We start from the raw sequence: 17308 nt of genomic DNA, 5'->3' as shown, positions 1-17308 counted from the left end.
AATATAATGTAACTATAGAATATAAATTTAACTAATAGTAAATTTATGTATAACCACGAGTGTCAGAAAACCAGCGACAATCCCCGCGAGTTATGTGAATTGCTTTCTTTAAAAACTTCAAAACCTTACTTCACATGTGTCGTGAAGCAGGTAACCTCGGAAAAAACCGCCATATGTGCAAGATCGTATCTAATTATAGTGCGCGTGTAGGTGGGGAAGATGGGACCCGGTGGCCGGCACCTACGGCGAGGCAGGGTTATCTAATAAAGATACCTAACGCCGGGCGTTGGTGAAATCAAAAAAATGCTTATCGAAAAAATAATAGCAATTTATTTTTTTTTTATATTAAAAACAGACCCCAAAAGCACGCTTAGTGAGTAACTAAGTAGTATTAGCGTGACGTATGCTCCAAAGGATGAGAATAAACAAATACAATAAAAATTTAACACTCGCCGCGTATGCTTGAGAAACAAGTTGTTCACTAACCACCAAGCCGCTGCAAACGTCTAAGTGATACGTGGCGAGTAGGCGGCTCATTGGTTTTTTTTCCCCTGAAGACGCGGGAGGGCTGCCGAAATTTGTCTGAAAATATAGACAAGGACTTAAAATGAGTGACCTGAGACTTGATTGAACTGAAAGGACATGCAAGAACTATATTGAACAAAGATCCGGACTTGAACTTGGTTGAACAAATTGACTTAAGTGAACTCAAACCTTAAATTAACCACCAAAATAGGCTTGAACTTCAATCAGATTTAAACAGGACTTTGACAAAGTTGCAACAGAACTGTGGACTTAATTTAGACTCAGCAAAACCAAAGCCTTTGACATTGAGCTTGAAACTATATAAAGCTTAATTTGGGACATTAAAATTTGGACTCGAATGTGATTTGAGCTATATATGACATAGAAGCTTGTGACTCAAGAGAAGTGCATTGAACAATATAAACTTGACAATTGACTTAGACTTGAATATGGCAAACAAATTTATTTGATTTGATTTTGAAATATGGTTTGAACTCAAAGGATCACAAGGAACTTAGTAGTTAAAGTCTAAGTCATCTATGACATGTACTCAAATGAATACCAAATGGATAAATAAGGAATCCATGTTATTCCAACTTATATTTAGTTCTATCAATCAAGTATGTGGGTAATTTGGAGTGATTGGTAATGACATGCTTACATTCAACAATACAATGTCTTTCAATGAGGTGATAAGAAATTGTTATTTCAATTTTTAGAGTTCAGCTAATCTTATCATGTGAACTCGAATCATCTTTGTGGTGATACAAAGACGCTAAGACTCCAAATAATGTTACTCATGAGCAAATGAAACACTGGTGAAGGATCATTCTACATTCAGAAAACCACAAATAACAATAAAGAATTTCACTTTGAAGAATGGTCAAGATATCAATAAAACCATCATGCCAAATAGAAATGCAAGCGCTAATCAAGGAGTGTGATTCATTCAAATCTCATACATGCCAAATTCTTGGTGGGGTTGGGAGGCCCCTACATCTCACACAAAGGAGAATATAAGAGGCACTATGATAATTATAATGATGGTCCATCGTCATCATGTATACTAAATATGGCAAGAGAACAAGCAGAGCAAGCAGGGAATATAGAAGAGGTAGCCCCTTATTGTGTGTCAACCCAAACATGCATACAAATGAGCTTATAATAGCCTATTTGCAGACGAAGATGATAGATATGCAAAGTGGGCATACAAAACCTTCATAAGTCTTTGATAAGAAGGATACAGACGAACACAATAGCTTTGCTAATATATACAAATGAACCCAAGGATCACGCAGTGAATGCTACAATGCCCATGCAAATAAGATCAACGAAACAACATCAAGGAGTATATCACATCCGCTGAAAGAAAATAAGATCTGCAACACATACTTCTCTCACGAAGACAAGATGTATGTGTCAAGATGGGTAGATGCCACTGAGTAGCAGTATCCTGTAGTCAACTCTTCAGTCTAAGGATGAATACATTACCTCCAGCAGTATGGCTTAGTAATAGTCAAAATCACAACAGCATAAAGATATAAGCTCCTACGAGCTTCTACAACCGAAGGCAGGAGATTAGTTAGGTGCACTCGATCCACCTGCGAAAGCGACGAGTAGTGCACGACAAACTGTACCGAACAACCATACTCTATTCAGAAGCTTGCTACGCCACGCCCGGATCTGCAACATTCGTACAAGCAGACAGAAGTTTCTATTCAAGAATACCCACGTACACAATAGTTTGTATACACATAGGCACACTAAAAGGGGAAATACAATCTCCCGCAAGGCCCCGGCGGCATGTTATTGGTACACACGTGACGTCTAGGGATGCTGCGCGGGTTATTAAATTTCGAACCCGATCCTTCTAAGTAAATAAAAGGAGTCGACAGGGTTTAATTATAAATGCCTCAAATCTATGGGCCCGGCGAGCGTGTTATTTGGTATACACGTGACGTCTAGGGATGTGCGCGGGTTGACAAGTGAATTCAAGTTTCGAACCCGATCCTCTATATAGATCAATGTAATCGACAAGGTTCGAACCAACAAAACAAATATGTGGCCGTAAATATTTTTTTAGGCCTTCAAAGCCTAAAATTAAGAGAATTCACTCTCAAAGGCATAAACCTATGAAACCCGAATCTACGTATGTGGCCGTGGCGACTAGAATCTACTTAGTGCTGCTACTATATGCCAGATAACATCGTATCCTGACTTGACAACTAGCCTTAATCGAAAGTTCTCTCTCATTATCGGGAGGGGTAATAAACTATAGGGGCTTGCGCCTATAGGAAACCAGAACTCAGATCATAAAGTCTCACAATGAGGGCGAAATCTCTGGGTAGTGTCTTATCTACAAAAACCCATCTGCCTTCCAAAATTTACCTCGGAACTATTCAATTAAAATCCCTCGCTGATAAAAAAGAACAGCGAGCGGAGGCCGGGGCCGAATTTTCGGAGCCCACAGCTAGCCTTTCTGGGTGTATGCTCCCTTCGGCTGCCTTTGGCCTTTCTTCCTCCCTTTGCTATTCATTGGGCGGCTGTTTGGGTTGTTTGGGCTGTTTGGCTCCCTCTCCTCTCCTATATATTGTGGCTGATTTGTGACAATTGGAAGCTATTTTTGGTGAGTAAACTACTTAAACATGAGGGTTTCTCCTTGGAAAGCTTACGAGCTATTTCCACTTCTCTTCTCCTCTCTTTGTTTCTAGCTTTTTACCTTCTTATTTCCACAAGTTTCCACCCACTTGTATCTTTTGTTCTCAAGCTCTTGAAATGTTGTTGGCTGTTTGGTAGCATTTCCAGAGGAGTCTTGTGGTGGACGTTGACCCAAAGTTGTTGTGGTGGACCTTTGTTTGCATGTCTTTAAGCACTTATTATCTTACCTACTATTTCGATGCATGTGAGGTGACCACTAGCTGGTTGTTATGATGGTAGTTTGTTTTATTTTTATTTTAGTTTCATTTTTTGTCTATCTTTCATTTGTTTGGAGGTTGTTTGGTGTTGGCTTTAAATTTTGAAATCGAGAAAAGTTCTAACTAGCCATTATGCTCTCCGTTGTGGTTTTTTTTTTCCTACCTAGTTGTCTGCATCAAGTTTGGTATCAGAGCCAAGGTTAACATATCCTAGGTTGGTGTGTGAGTTTTTTTTTTGAAACAAAATGGCTAATCAAAACAACCAAGTGGATTGGCAACAAATGACTCTCTTCTTTTTTTTTAATTAATTAATTATAATTAAGTAATTATAATTAATTAATTAATTATTTATTTTAAATTATAATTAATTAAAATAATTAGTTATAGTTTATTAAAATTAATTAAAATAATTAGTTATAATTAGCTTTAATTATAACTAATAAACATTAATTAATTTTAATAACTTATAATTAATTAATAGTAATTAATAATAATTATAAATTATAATTAATTAAATTTATTCTAATTAAATTAATCATAATTAATTAAATTAATTATAACTATTTAATTAAAACTAAATATAATTAATTATAATAACTATAGTTAATTAAAATAATCGTAATTAAAATTAATTTGAATTAATTTTACTTAATCTAAATTAATTAAACACTCCCTTTCTCTTTCTCTCGGTTAGGCTCGGCGGGTTCACTGGATTTGGCCGAAGAAGGTATAGTTAATTAAAATAATCATAGGTTGCCTTCCATCATAGGGTAGAAAATAAAACAAAAGAAACATAAAATTCAAATTACAGTATAGTTCAATAAAAATTCAAAAATTTAAATATGCATGCTTCAATCATCCTCAATAATTTATTTTCTTTCCAACGTGTAATGCTACCTATATTCTTCTGAACCTTTTTTTTTTTAAGTTTCTGCCACGTAATGATTTTAGGGTTAAAGTATGCTGGTACTAGAAATGGCGATGCACAGGAGTTGCTTTACAACTATGTCATTTTCTTTCTTGGCGAGGTAAAAAAATCTTGTCGGATACTGCTACATCTTTCTTAAATATTATTATGATAAATTGCTTGTTCCTATATGCAGATAAAGTATGTTTCTCACTCTAGTAAGAATGATTTTCCTAAGGGACTCCTGCAGCATGTTGACCGAGGAACTTTGGAGATGTCATTGCATCTAGTTATTCTTTCTCTATGTGTGGTTAGAATATATATCAACTATCATGTTATTTGTTTTACTATCATTATACTTATTGTTTCATATATGCAAGCACTAGAAAATATTAGATTTGAATTTCAATGTTAGTTTTAACTTTTTGGACATCTCGTAGTCAGATTCAAATTAGATCCATCATGCATTCTTTTCTTCCTGTATAGTTTTCAGGGTTGACTATTTTTTGACAATTATCTCAATGATAAATATGATTTCAGTATTATTTAGGATTATCTTTGCCGTGCAAAGTATGTCTGCTAATATTATCTATCCTATTCATGGGCCCAATTCCTGTAAGTTTCTTTTTCTCTTCTGTACCCTCCACCATGCAATTGATGCCTATGTCATTCCTTCCACTGTTCTACCTCGTACTGTTGTCTTTCTTTTCTTTTTTTTAGTCGTCTTATTATGTTTAACAAGCTATATAATCATGATAATTATCGCATATCTGAAAATGCATCATAATGACTAATGTCCAGAAATGGGTTGTTACTTTTAAGACTTCCGTTGTGACTCTTAATATTTAATTAATAAGAGGGAAGTTACAGATCTTCAAGAAATAATACTACACTGGGCAGATTAATAACTTCAGTTGATATTGGACGTTGCAATAATCAAAATAACATAATGATCTTAAACTTCCTTATCCATTTGAAGGAACTGTTGAACCTTAATTTGTAGATTTATTATGTTGGCCATACTTGTGTCTTGCACAAGCTAGAATTGTAATTTGCATGATATTTCCTTGCGTGGTCTTCTGCTTCACTTCTTGTATAGTTCTAACTAGAAATCTTAGCTCTTCTCATTGGTCAAATTTAAAATCCCCCTGTTGCGTAGAAAGTTAAAAGACTAAGAAAAAATATTAAGGAGAATATTTTATCCAATGAGGTTGAATGGAATTAGCAGAGCATGCAATTTTAGAAATAGACATCTGCTATTTCAGCTTTATGATGTATTATATTAGCGTTTCTTGAGAAATTGGTCTTGCTATAAACTCAAAATGTTTTAGGGTAAAGCGTCCTAAAGTTAGTTTAACTTTTGAGTAGTTGTATTAAGGTAGGCATATTAAGAATATGGAATGCTTTTTTTTTTTTCTTTTCTTTTTATTTAATTTTTTATTCTTGGTTTTACTAAGGGACTGCTTATTTTATTATAAATCTGTTCTTAACTAAATAAACTGCATGAAAATTTTTTTATGCTAACCTTATTATTGATATCTTCATAAATCTATTGCAAAGTAATTGAAACTAAAAATGATTTGATATTGCTTCGCTAAAAGATTATTCTAAACTAAAATGCCTCATGGTTGCTTATAAATTTTGTTAAGAGAAGAATTAATTAGTGATGTAAGGTGCTTGCAAAGCTGTCAAAAAATTCCAAACACCTTTAAGGCCAGATGGCTATCCAACAATTGAGACATTAGACACTTGGCCGATTCAGTGAGACATTAGACAGTTGTCCGATTCAGTGAAACATCAGACATTCGCCTGGTTGAAGTGAGAGGCATTAAGAGGATGTTTTAGGTTGAAAGGCTTTGGGTGTAAAATATTTTAAATGCAGTTGTCGCTATGTGCCACCACTGGCCACCGTCGTTGCCATAGCTAAATGCCTCCATATAACACCGCATGCTGCCATCGATTGCGCCATTATTGCCACCACTGAACATAGCTATCAGACTTTATTTTAAATTCATTTTACTTCAAACCAAATGCAAAAAAAATAATATCTTGTATTTTTTTTACACTCAACTAAATAACACTAAAACATTTTAAAAACTGTCACATATTTAATATTATATCCCCTTTATTCCACATTCGTTTTTAGCAAATCAGATAAACCCATAGAAGTAAATAACTATTATCACTTAATAAAGTTATTTAAATTATGAGGAATATTTTGGAAGATATAAATAATAGTTATCACATTAAACTATTTTGAAAAAATAATCATTTTTGAAGGGTACAAATAATAATCCTTATATCAAACTATTGGACAAAATACACAATTTTTAAGGTCAAGTGCATCATAAATTTTAAATTCTTGCTAACTTGATCATCTCAAACAAGTATTTAAACTTCTTAAGTTCATAGCATGTAAAACAGGTTAATCTAATCTTCTTTGTTAGATATTCCATCTTTGTCATCAGTCATGCTTTATTCTGCACCATTGATTTTGTAGACCTCTCCCTTCCTCGATCTCTTTGGACTAATCTTCTTCATCCTCAAGAGTTACTACCTTAAAAACTTGCAATTGTAGCACTTACATTGTCTATGTTTTTTTCCCAGTGCACATACTTTTTTCTTGAACTCTTGATGTTCTTTTGTATCACCTCATGCCAAGTATCATTATAAAAAAATTATCTTGATGATAAAGGTATTATCACCTTCTCTCTAATTAAGTCAAGGTGCTTGCCTAAGGCATGTACTTTGAGGCAAAGCACTTAGCTTCTCTCCTAGGAACACTGTAGTAATTTCTAATGTGGAAGGTGTGCAAGGCACTATCCTCATCTGGCTTGGGCCCGGGTGCTTTGGTCAGTGCTAGGTTCACCTTTAACAAATTTGGTGGCTGTTCGTGCACAGGCTTTAATTCATTGCCTTCCCTCCCAACTATCAAAGATATGAGCATCCAATCATTTACCAATTTTCTTTCTTAAATTGTGTCAGTTTTTCATGTTTCTATACTTGTGTTCTGGAAAGACAGTTGACTGGTGCGAGAACTTTATTTCATGATACATTTTCTGTTATTTTACCGTCTTGGTTTTTCTTTTAAATCTGCCTGATTTATGATTTTTTTTTTCAAAATTATTCTTACACTAGGTTATGGCTGGTTCTGGTCATCTACAGACGTTTAGATTACTAAGGTACCTTCGAAGCCGAAGTTCCGTGGAAGGTCACATGAGTTATGGAATACAGATGAGTGTAAGTTTGTGAGCAAATTAAGTTTCCTTTGCAAATTTGGATTTGGAAACATGATAGCATTATCTGATCTTGCTTTGGTCCTTTCAGCAATTAAAGTATTTTATGTTTTTGTTGGCCTTATTAAATATGATTGGTTACTTTGAAAGCAAATATCATTTTCCAAAATTGTAGCTGTTGAGATTATTCCTCTTATTTTGCTTTGCATATTATTCTGTTGTCATGGTTGTTTTATAGTGAAAACTTTCCAAGTAGTAGTTTTTCCTTAATTTTAATTAAATTGTTAATGATGCTTAGCAGTATCGTTTACTTCGACTCAATTAATATTGAGCATATATGGCATTCAAGATTTGTTGTGTTGTGTTTTACTGATGCAGTCAAGTACACAATTGCTCAAGTTAATGAATACTAGTTTTTGATGCAGAATTTAATCTATTCAATCATTCTTAGAAAAGTGTCCGTGATTTATTTGTATTAGAGTTTAGTGAGTTAAGGTTTAAACTCATATATTTAGAAGGTTTAAGCTATGTCAAATATAAAAATTAATTCTCAAATTTCTCTTCCTTTCTTTTCAATTCATGATCATCTTCACATCCACTGCCTGCCATTATTAACTGTAATATGCTAATTCTTCTTCTGTCTCTAACCTTCTCTATACATTTTTCAATTTGTATTATAATCTTGGGCTGTGTACTTAACTCATTCGCTGATTTCAAATGACTTCTTCTGTGCTGTATGTCATATTTTCTGGTGCTGTATTTGTATTTGTTCCAGTTTTGGTGGGGGCAAGAAATATAGGGAGCCTATACCCCTCGCCCACACGAGAGATTTTTTCTTAACCGACGACCCACTAAATCACGAATGATGCGACTAAGATGAGGAAGAACAAACTCTTACCTTTCAAATTAAACTAAAAAGAAGAAATTTTAAAAAACATTACAAACGACGACGGATTACAATTTTTGACTTGAAATCAAAGACACCCTAAAGTTGCTTTACTTAAAGATGAAAGATACAGATGGAGTGGCACTTGCGGAGAGACGAAAGAAATTAGAAGCCGAGACGAAAGGTTGGAAAGAGCTCGCAAGATTTCCGAAGGGAATGAGAAAGAAGACGAACAAAGCTCGCAAGCTTTTCCAATAACCCGCGGGTTAGATTCCAAAAATCACATAACATTCTCTATTTCAAATATTACAAGCCCCTCATATTTATAGGTATGAAAGGGGAATACAAAAGGACACCAACATTAATTTTCACAAGAACCTAAACATCACAAGCAGGGAAATCCATCCCCCCCAATGCTAATCCCGGAAAACGCCCAAGCCCAAGAACCGAAGGAGCAGCCGCGGGAGACAAGGAGACCGCACTGAACCAAGGCGCCACAGCCACGGGACACATCCCAAGCTCGGAAAACCAGCAGCCGGCCGGAATTCCAAGGGGCAAAGGCACAAAAAACTAAAGCTCATGGTGGAAGCCAAGGAGCCACACATGGGAAATAACATATCTTGGAATTCCAAAAGCCGGTTTGGAATTCCAAGTGACAAACATAATTAAAACATTAAAAATTACGTTAATAAAAAGATAACTATGAACTAAAATGTTTGCTAATAATGAGCTAACCCTTAGTTCAATAAGTGAACTAAAGATCGGCTCATAAATGAGCTAAAATTTCAGGTCAATTTTGATTGAGCTTGTAGACTCGAAGGAGGCCAAAATTGATTTATTTTGGACATGAGTTGACCCCCCTTTGCCTACATCAGACTCCCCTTCTTGAGAACTCATCTCCCGATGAGTTAGTTGTTTGTTCTCTTGAGGAGGTAAATACTGCGCATCCAGTTCTTTGATCTTATCATAAAATTTCTTCAAAATTTCTTCCTGTTCCTTCTCGAACTGTTGTTGTAGGTACCTTTTCCACTTCTCGAATTTTGGATCACATAGGAACATGTGATACTAAAGCTTGTATAGACGGTCTTGAAGCGGACCAGTAGAATCGCCTTCTGTAGGAATCCATCTGTCCAATAGGAGTGGGACGTCAGGATTATTTGAATTGATTTCCTCGTTGTATGAATCCATATTTTTGTTGTTTTCCATTTTTTAACTGACTCAAAAAAGACTAAAAAATCTCAATCTAAAACTTAGACTCACAATTCTTGCAAGACTCACAACAAGATTTGACCCAACAAAACAAAACTTGACAAACTAAAACAAAACTTGACAACTCAATTTGACAACCAAACCCTAGGACTTCATAACTTGCTCTAATACCAAATTGGTGGGGGCAAGAAATATAGGGAGCCTATACCCCTCGCCCACACGAGAGATTTTTTCTTAACCGACGACCCACTAAATCACGAATGATGCGACTAAGATGAGGAAGAACAAACTCTTACATTTCAAATTAAACTAAAAAGAAGAAATTTTAAAAAACATTATAAACGACGAGGGATTACAACTTTTGACTCGAAATCAAAGACACCCTAAAGTTGCTTTACTTAGAGATGAAAGATACAGATGGAGTGACACTTGCAGAGAGAAGAAAGAGATTAGAAGCCGAGACGAAAGGTTGGAAAGAGCTCGCAAGATTTTCGGAGGGTATGAGAATGAAGACGGACAAAGCTCGCAAGCTTTTTCAATAACCCGCAGGATAGATTCCAAAAATCACATAACATTCTCTATTTCAAACATTACAAGCCCCTCATATTTATAGGTATGAAAGGGGAATAGAAAAGGACACCAACATTAATTTTCACAAGAACCTAAACATCACAAGCATGGAAATTCCCCCCATGCTAATCACGGAAAACCGCCCAAGCCCAGGAACCGAAGGAGCAGCCGCGGGAGACAAGGAGGCCGCACTGAACCAAGGCGCCACAGCCACGGGACACATCCCAGGCTCGGAAAACTAGCAGCCGGCCAGAATTCCAAGGGGTAAAGGCACAAAAAACTAAAGCTCATGGTGGAAGCCAATGAGCCACACATGGGAAATAACATATCTTGGAATTCCAAAAGCCGATTTGAAATTCCAAGAGACAAACATAATTAAAACATTAAAAATTACGTTATAATAAAAAGATAACTATGAACTAAAATGTTAGCTAATAATGAGCTAACTCTTAGTTCAATAAGTGAACTAAAGATCAGCTCATAAATGAGCTAAATTTTCAGCTCATAAATGAGCTAAAATTTCAGCTCAATTTTGATTGAGCTTGTAGACTCGAGGGAGGCCAAAATTGATTTATTTTGAACATGAGTTGCCCCCCCCTTGCCTACATCAAGTTTCCGTCTCTTGTTTGTGCTTTTACCTCTTTTTATGTTATGCAATTTCAGTCATTATATGGTTTTGTAGAGCAAACCCACTTATGTGTTTATTAAATGGTTTTGTATTACTTGATAAAATATATAAATGGATGTTGCATTTTTGAAGCTATAAACCGCTTGACCCTTTCTTCATGCATTGTTATTGACATAATTTGAAGAAATTGATCTGCAAAGTTTGAGCTATTGTTTTTTCTATCCTATAAAATCTGTCCCTCTTATATTTCTGTATCATTCACGTACAATTTATTAATTTCAAGCAAGAGTTACTTGATCAATTACATGATGGGAAGTGTGTATACTGCACCTTGCTCAAACATGATTTTTTCCTTTTAATTTTAGCTATAAGTTGCTAACAAGTGCGATGGCTTCATTCAGACTTCTAAGTTATGTCACTTGAGTTCGTATAGAAATTTTAACTTCTTACTCCAATGCCTTGTAAACTTTGTAGATAAGTTTGGCTATTGGATTTTTGTTTCTTGGAGGAGGTGTACGAACCTTTTCAACCAGAGATAGCGCTGTTGCTGCTTTGCTTATAACTCTCTATCCACGTCTGCCTACTGGACCAAATGATAACCGTTGCCACCTGCAGGTCTGTTTATTTGTTTATGCCAAAATGAAGTATTTTGCTATGTATTTAACTTCCCGGTGGTGGTTTTTTAAGGCATTCAGGCATTTATATGTCATTGCTGCGGAGTCTCGCTGGTTGCAAACTGTAGATGTTGACACAGGTTTGCCTGTTTATGTTCCTCTTGACGTGACCGTCCCAGAAACTGATCATTTTTCAGAGACTAGCTATAGTGAAGTAACGCCTTGTATTCTTCCCGAGAGATCAATGGTATGTGTTTGATGATTTTTCATAAGTAACTTTGACACGTTCTTTATTCTCACTTTGAAACCTCTTACCACTAGTCCTACTGACCAACGACACTTTTAATCCATAATTTTCTGAACTCATTTGACAATTCGTATCGAGTTATTAGCCAGGTCCCTGACCACAAACAACAGAAAGGATAGCATTTGCAGTATTAATACTATTGTAGTAATAGTAGTATTAAAGCAGGACAAGATATGCTATGGGCATATATTATCTTTTATAAACTATTAATATAAAATGCATAATCAAAATACCTAATGCCAATTTCAGGATGAAATATAATATTAATGTATAACATTTTTATACTATTATTAAGAAACAATGAGAAAGAACGTTTCTTCCAAGTTTTCAGGATAGCAACGCTCTATTTTGAAATGCGCATCTCTGTTATGATTCTTGCAGAACCGTCCAAACCGGCCCAAGTGGGGCCGGTTCACGCCTATAGGAGGCGGGCTAAACCACCTCCTTTGATGGCCGCCCACTCATGTGGGCCCCCCCCTAGGGTGACAAGGAGAGAGAGGGAAAAGGCAATAGGAAACTATTTGAATTAATAATTGTTTTAGGAAATATTTTATTAGCTTTTATTAAGAAGTTTTGTATTAAAAGAGGAGAGGAGGCTAGGTTTAGGGCATGCTTGCATTGGAGTTATTCTCTTGGAGTTCTTTTAGGGTTTTGGGCTCTAAATTCATCAATCTAGAGATTGAGAGAGAACGATTTTCCTCTCGAATTGAGGATCGATTGTATCTTTGCTTCATTCTTGTTTTGCTTTGCTTGCTATAAGATTATCTATCGTTTGATTGTTTTTTCCACCATACTTTCTTCCTTTTTCTCGTTGTTTTACCGATTATTGTTAGGTTTGCTTGTGAACTCAAGTATTTCCCATTATGGTTACTTGCGAACTCAAGTATTTCCTATCATTCTCTTAAATTTTAAAATCTAAAATATTTTAAAATTATTAAGCAAGCCACAATGAGAGTAGGTTCTCTCGAAAGCTCTAAAACAATAAGCAATCTCCATTTTTGAAGGGGCCTCTCAGAAATTTTAAAAATTATATAAATTTTTAAGGCAACTTTATTTTGAAATATTTTCTCTCCTAAAATATTTATTCATAAATTTTTCTTGCTAATTTGATTAATCATTATCATCTTTTATGTATGCTATGAATGGAGTTTCATACACTGAAGATTATTTTTTGAAATATTTTATGACATTCAATTTCTGAAAATATTGCAATAATAATAGTTTTAATCTCACATGTGCTGCATGTGGGTATCTTCTTGTAAAAACTTTAAGAATCAACTAAGGAAAAAACTAAGTTGGTTAAGTTACAATTATATTTCAATGCTTTATTAACTTAATCCCCAAGAACACACTAACATTAGCATTAATCATTAGATATGATTTTAATATTATATTATCCACTCAAATACTAAAATCCCAAAGAGAGTATATATTCTTCAAAGTAACATGTTTGAACACATCTGTTGACTGTATACCTACCTCTCCTCCATCTCTGTATATTGATATGTTATTATATATATTATATAATATATATAATAATATACAAAAGTATATTATTTATTACAGTATAATATAACAATATAATATAATACTATATATATTATATTAATATAACGAATAATATTATAATATAATATTGTTGTATTATATTATAATAAATATATAGCATGATATATATATTTTTTATTTATATAATATTATGATTATAAAATAATAATAAATAAAAATAAAAGAAGGAAATGAAAAATTTCAAACAGGTGTTGAAGACCCGCGCCATCGATCTTAATCTGGGCGGTATGGTTTTTGAAATTGAAGACCTGCGCTGTTGATTTTTAATCCGGGCAGATGGTTTTAAGAATTGAAGACCTCACGCAGTTGATCTTAGATCCTGGTGAGATGGTTTGAAATCAAAGACCCTTGCGTCAACCTTAGGTCGCGGTAGGAAGAATTACAGCAGTGCCTCTCCGATTTCTCCCCTCGGTGGGGAGGAGACGTCGGGAGCTGCCAAATTTCGAGAAAATTACAGAACTTTTTTTGGAATAATTATAAATCAATTAAATTTAAATATTTTGATTAATCAATTAAAATTTTTAATTATCAAAGTTAATTTTGAATTAATTTGTGATTGATTAAAGGAAAATTCAAATTTTAAAACACGATGACTTTTTTTAATGAAAAATTCAAATACAATAATTTTTAAATGTTCGAGAGTTTTAAAATTTTGAGAGCTATTATAAAAAAAAATTTAAAAATCTTTTGGTTAATTAAATTAATTAATCAAAATTGAATTACTTGTTAAAAAAATGTAATAAATCGAAAAGAAAAAGAAGAAGAGAGGGGAAAGAATATTTTTCCACTATTTGATACATACAACCCAACCATGTACAAAAACTCAGAAATCTCCAAACAACTGTACAAGCTCTCTCAAATAAAAGCTATCTTAAACTCTCAAACTCCCCATCCCTTATACAAATTGATCTCAAATTCTTAAACTCTCCAACAACACAAATTGAAACTCTATACACACTCAAATTAAACTCTTGTACAAGTTCTCCAAAGCCCTTCTTGTACGAGTTCTTGCAACTATCTTTGGGCTATATCCTCTGCAACTGTGAGTCCTGACTGCCGCAACTACTGGCTATGAACACCTACAAACAAACAAGTGGAAAGTCAGTACATCATAAATGAATTAAATGAATGCCAAAAAAACTAAGCAACTGCAGGTAGAACAGAGTACTGAAAAACAAGAAAAATTGAGTACAAAAAAAACCCAGTAGTGTAACAGTGCTGAAAAGACGGGTAAAGAAGTGAACTATTGTGGTAGGAAAAAGGTCACAAGCATAGAACAACTAAAAAAAAAAACAAACACGATTATCTTGTATCAAACAAATATTATCTACTCAAACAATCAAATTCAAACCTTTGGACAGCATTGTTTATAAGAACTTGGTTGTAAGACCCACTACCCGGCAACTTTCGTAGGAAAGTCGTAAGTCCGAGCTTAGGAAAAAGTTTTAGGTAGAAATTGACCTAACCCCTAAACCCAATTAAAACCCCCGGCAACTATCGTAGGAAAGTCGTAAGCCCGATCTTAGGGGGAAATTTTAGGTAAAAAATTGACCTAACTCCTAACCCCCAATTAAAACCTCCGGCCACTTCTAATAGAAGCCGTAAGTCCGACCTTTGAGAGAAATGTTTAGGTGATAATGCAACCCTAGACCCCTCATTTGGGCATCCTAGTTTATAGGACTTGGTTGTAAGACCCACAACTCGGGCCACTTAGCTTAAAGTGCTAAGCCGTAAGACCCGTTATTGGGCAACTTCTAATTGAAGTCGTAAGCCCCAACATTTTAGGAAAATTTCTAAATAAATTGTAATGATCCTAAAATCTAAATAATCTAATTCAAACCAACGGACATCCTAGCCTACAGGGTTAGGTTGTAAGGCCCACCTTCGGGCTACTTTCTACGAAAGTCATAAGTCCCAATTTAAATCAAATACTTGGGTTACTTTCTACGAAAGTCATAAATCCCAATCTAGATTTAAATCTCCGGGCAACTTCTAATTGGAGCCGTAAGCCCCAAACTAAACAAACTATCCGGGCAACTCCTAATTGGAGCCGTAAGCCCCAAACTAAACAAATTATCTGGGCAACTCCTAATTGAAGCCGTAAGCCCCAAACTAAACAAATTAACGGGCAACTTCTAAGGAAGTAGTAAGCCCCAACTCAAATTAAATTAAAATTAAAATCTAACCATTTCAGTCTAATCGGGGTTCCTGAGAGGAGACAACCCATGGCTGCTAATCAGATTCCGTGGACACTACGATCAATGATTGTTAGTGTTGGTAGACTGAAAACTACGGTATACCCGGGACGACGGAACCATGGGATCTTGATCGGGTTTACCTCCATTTTTACTAACTATTGAGATTAAAAATATCTAAAATTCATTCATCCTTAATCTAGAGTTCTCTCTTACATAGTAAGAGGGATAATTAACTATGAGTGCTTGCGCTCATAGGAAGTAAGGACCCCAGATCTAAACAAACCCTGACACACTCAGGGGAAATCTGGTTAATTACAATCTGACTTAAGGGAAATTGAATCCTACAGCTGCAAAACGGGATTCATGCATTCGTGACATTTTTCTTGAGCCAACAACATCAATGCCTCACAAATTGAATCCAATAAATTCCAGATGGGTTGATTGCCCAACCTGAGCCAGAAATTTATTGAACTGACAATCCATCCATGTCAATGCATGATCCAACCATGTTAGGGTCTGTTTGAGGCGTGTCATCCAACACATCTAATATGAATGCAAAAGGCTTTTTTAAAGTGTTGGTTCTCATTGGTGGAAGCATTATTTAAGGTTTAGGTTAGCAAGGGTGCTTTAACGTAGCTGTTGAAGGAGTTGCATGCAAGTTAAACACAGTGACTTACAGTATATGTGGTCAGTTAGGCAACAAAATATGATTCAGTACCCCTTTAATGGAAGAGAATAATTTGATTCTTTCCCACATGTAACGGCCTGGATGAAGCATGCTTAAATGTGTAATTCATTTATTTGCAGTTGAAGAATGTTCGAGTTTGTGGGCCTAGATATTGGCCTCAAGTTATAGACCTTTTACCTGAAGGTATTTAGATAAAGATCCTTCTTAAATTATAAAAACTTCTTTGACTTGCGGCTAATATATATATATTCTTTTTGAAGATAAAAGCTGGCTGAAATATGTGGTCAAGAGTGATCCTCTTAATGGTGGCCTCCTTTATGTAAAACGAAAGGTTGGATTTTGTTCATATGTGGATGATCCGATTGGGTGCCAGTCTCTGCTCTCACGGGCAATGCACAAGGTTTGTTTACTTGCTCACTTTTCTTTTCCATTCCTACACATGCCATGATACAGAAATTGCATTTTGTTCTCTAATTCTAGGTCCTTGATAAACCAAGCTTGAGCAATTCTTCCAGTAGATTCAGGGATGAATGCAAGCGGGGCTCTAGTGGAGTTGATCAATTGGTTGGCACCTTTTCAGCTGATCCAAGTTTGATAGCTTTTGCTCAAGTTTGCTGTGAGTCCTCTTGGAATAATGGGCAAGTGCTCTCCACCATCATAACTTTTTTCTGCGACAGCAGTCAGTGTCTCAACTTCCCTTGGAATCTTTCTTTTTCTGTTTACTGAGGTTTTTATTGCAATTCTTTGTTCTGCCACTTTTTATATCATAGTCACTAATATCATTTGTCTGTTTAAGCTTGTAAACGAACAAACCTAAATTCTTAGGCTGGTGACCTTGGTGGACTACGAATAGCATTATATCCTGAGGGGAACCTTACTTTTTAGTTCATTTGGGTACACCATATGAAATGAGCATTGGTCCCTAATATGTTGCGCTAGAAACACAACATACGACAATATCTTCTCATAGCTTTTAGTTTCTAGCAGTTCCCACCTTTAATATGGCATTTACTATGATATTTTGTCCTTTTTAAGTGATTGAGTGAGGTCTGATAA

The 17308-nt window shown here is 35.1% G+C and overlaps 1 protein-coding gene across 2 annotated transcripts in view; it reads left to right on the top strand.

Annotated features, from left to right (window-relative positions):
• LOC110111639 (anaphase-promoting complex subunit 1) overlaps positions 1–17308 on the top strand; it is a 177681-nt gene that overhangs the window by 143271 nt on the left and 17102 nt on the right. For both annotated transcript variants that reach the window (XM_020843595.2, XM_028693179.1), the window contains 8 exons: positions 4392–4468; positions 4544–4657; positions 7486–7587; positions 11351–11491; positions 11564–11737; positions 16372–16435; positions 16513–16652; positions 16733–16890. In XM_020843595.2, the coding sequence (XP_020699254.1) occupies positions 4392–4468; positions 4544–4657; positions 7486–7587; positions 11351–11491; positions 11564–11737; positions 16372–16435; positions 16513–16652; positions 16733–16890 (970 nt within the window). The remainder of the gene's footprint in view (positions 1–4391; positions 4469–4543; positions 4658–7485; positions 7588–11350; positions 11492–11563; positions 11738–16371; positions 16436–16512; positions 16653–16732; positions 16891–17308) is intronic.

Source organism: Dendrobium catenatum, unplaced genomic scaffold, assembly GCF_001605985.2.
Source record: "Dendrobium catenatum unplaced genomic scaffold, ASM160598v2 fragScaff_scaffold_231, whole genome shotgun sequence".
NCBI classification, from domain to species: Eukaryota; Viridiplantae; Streptophyta; class Magnoliopsida; order Asparagales; family Orchidaceae; genus Dendrobium; species Dendrobium catenatum.
The sequence above is the reverse complement of the archived record's forward strand: the minus strand, read 5'-3'. Positions and strand labels throughout refer to the sequence as shown.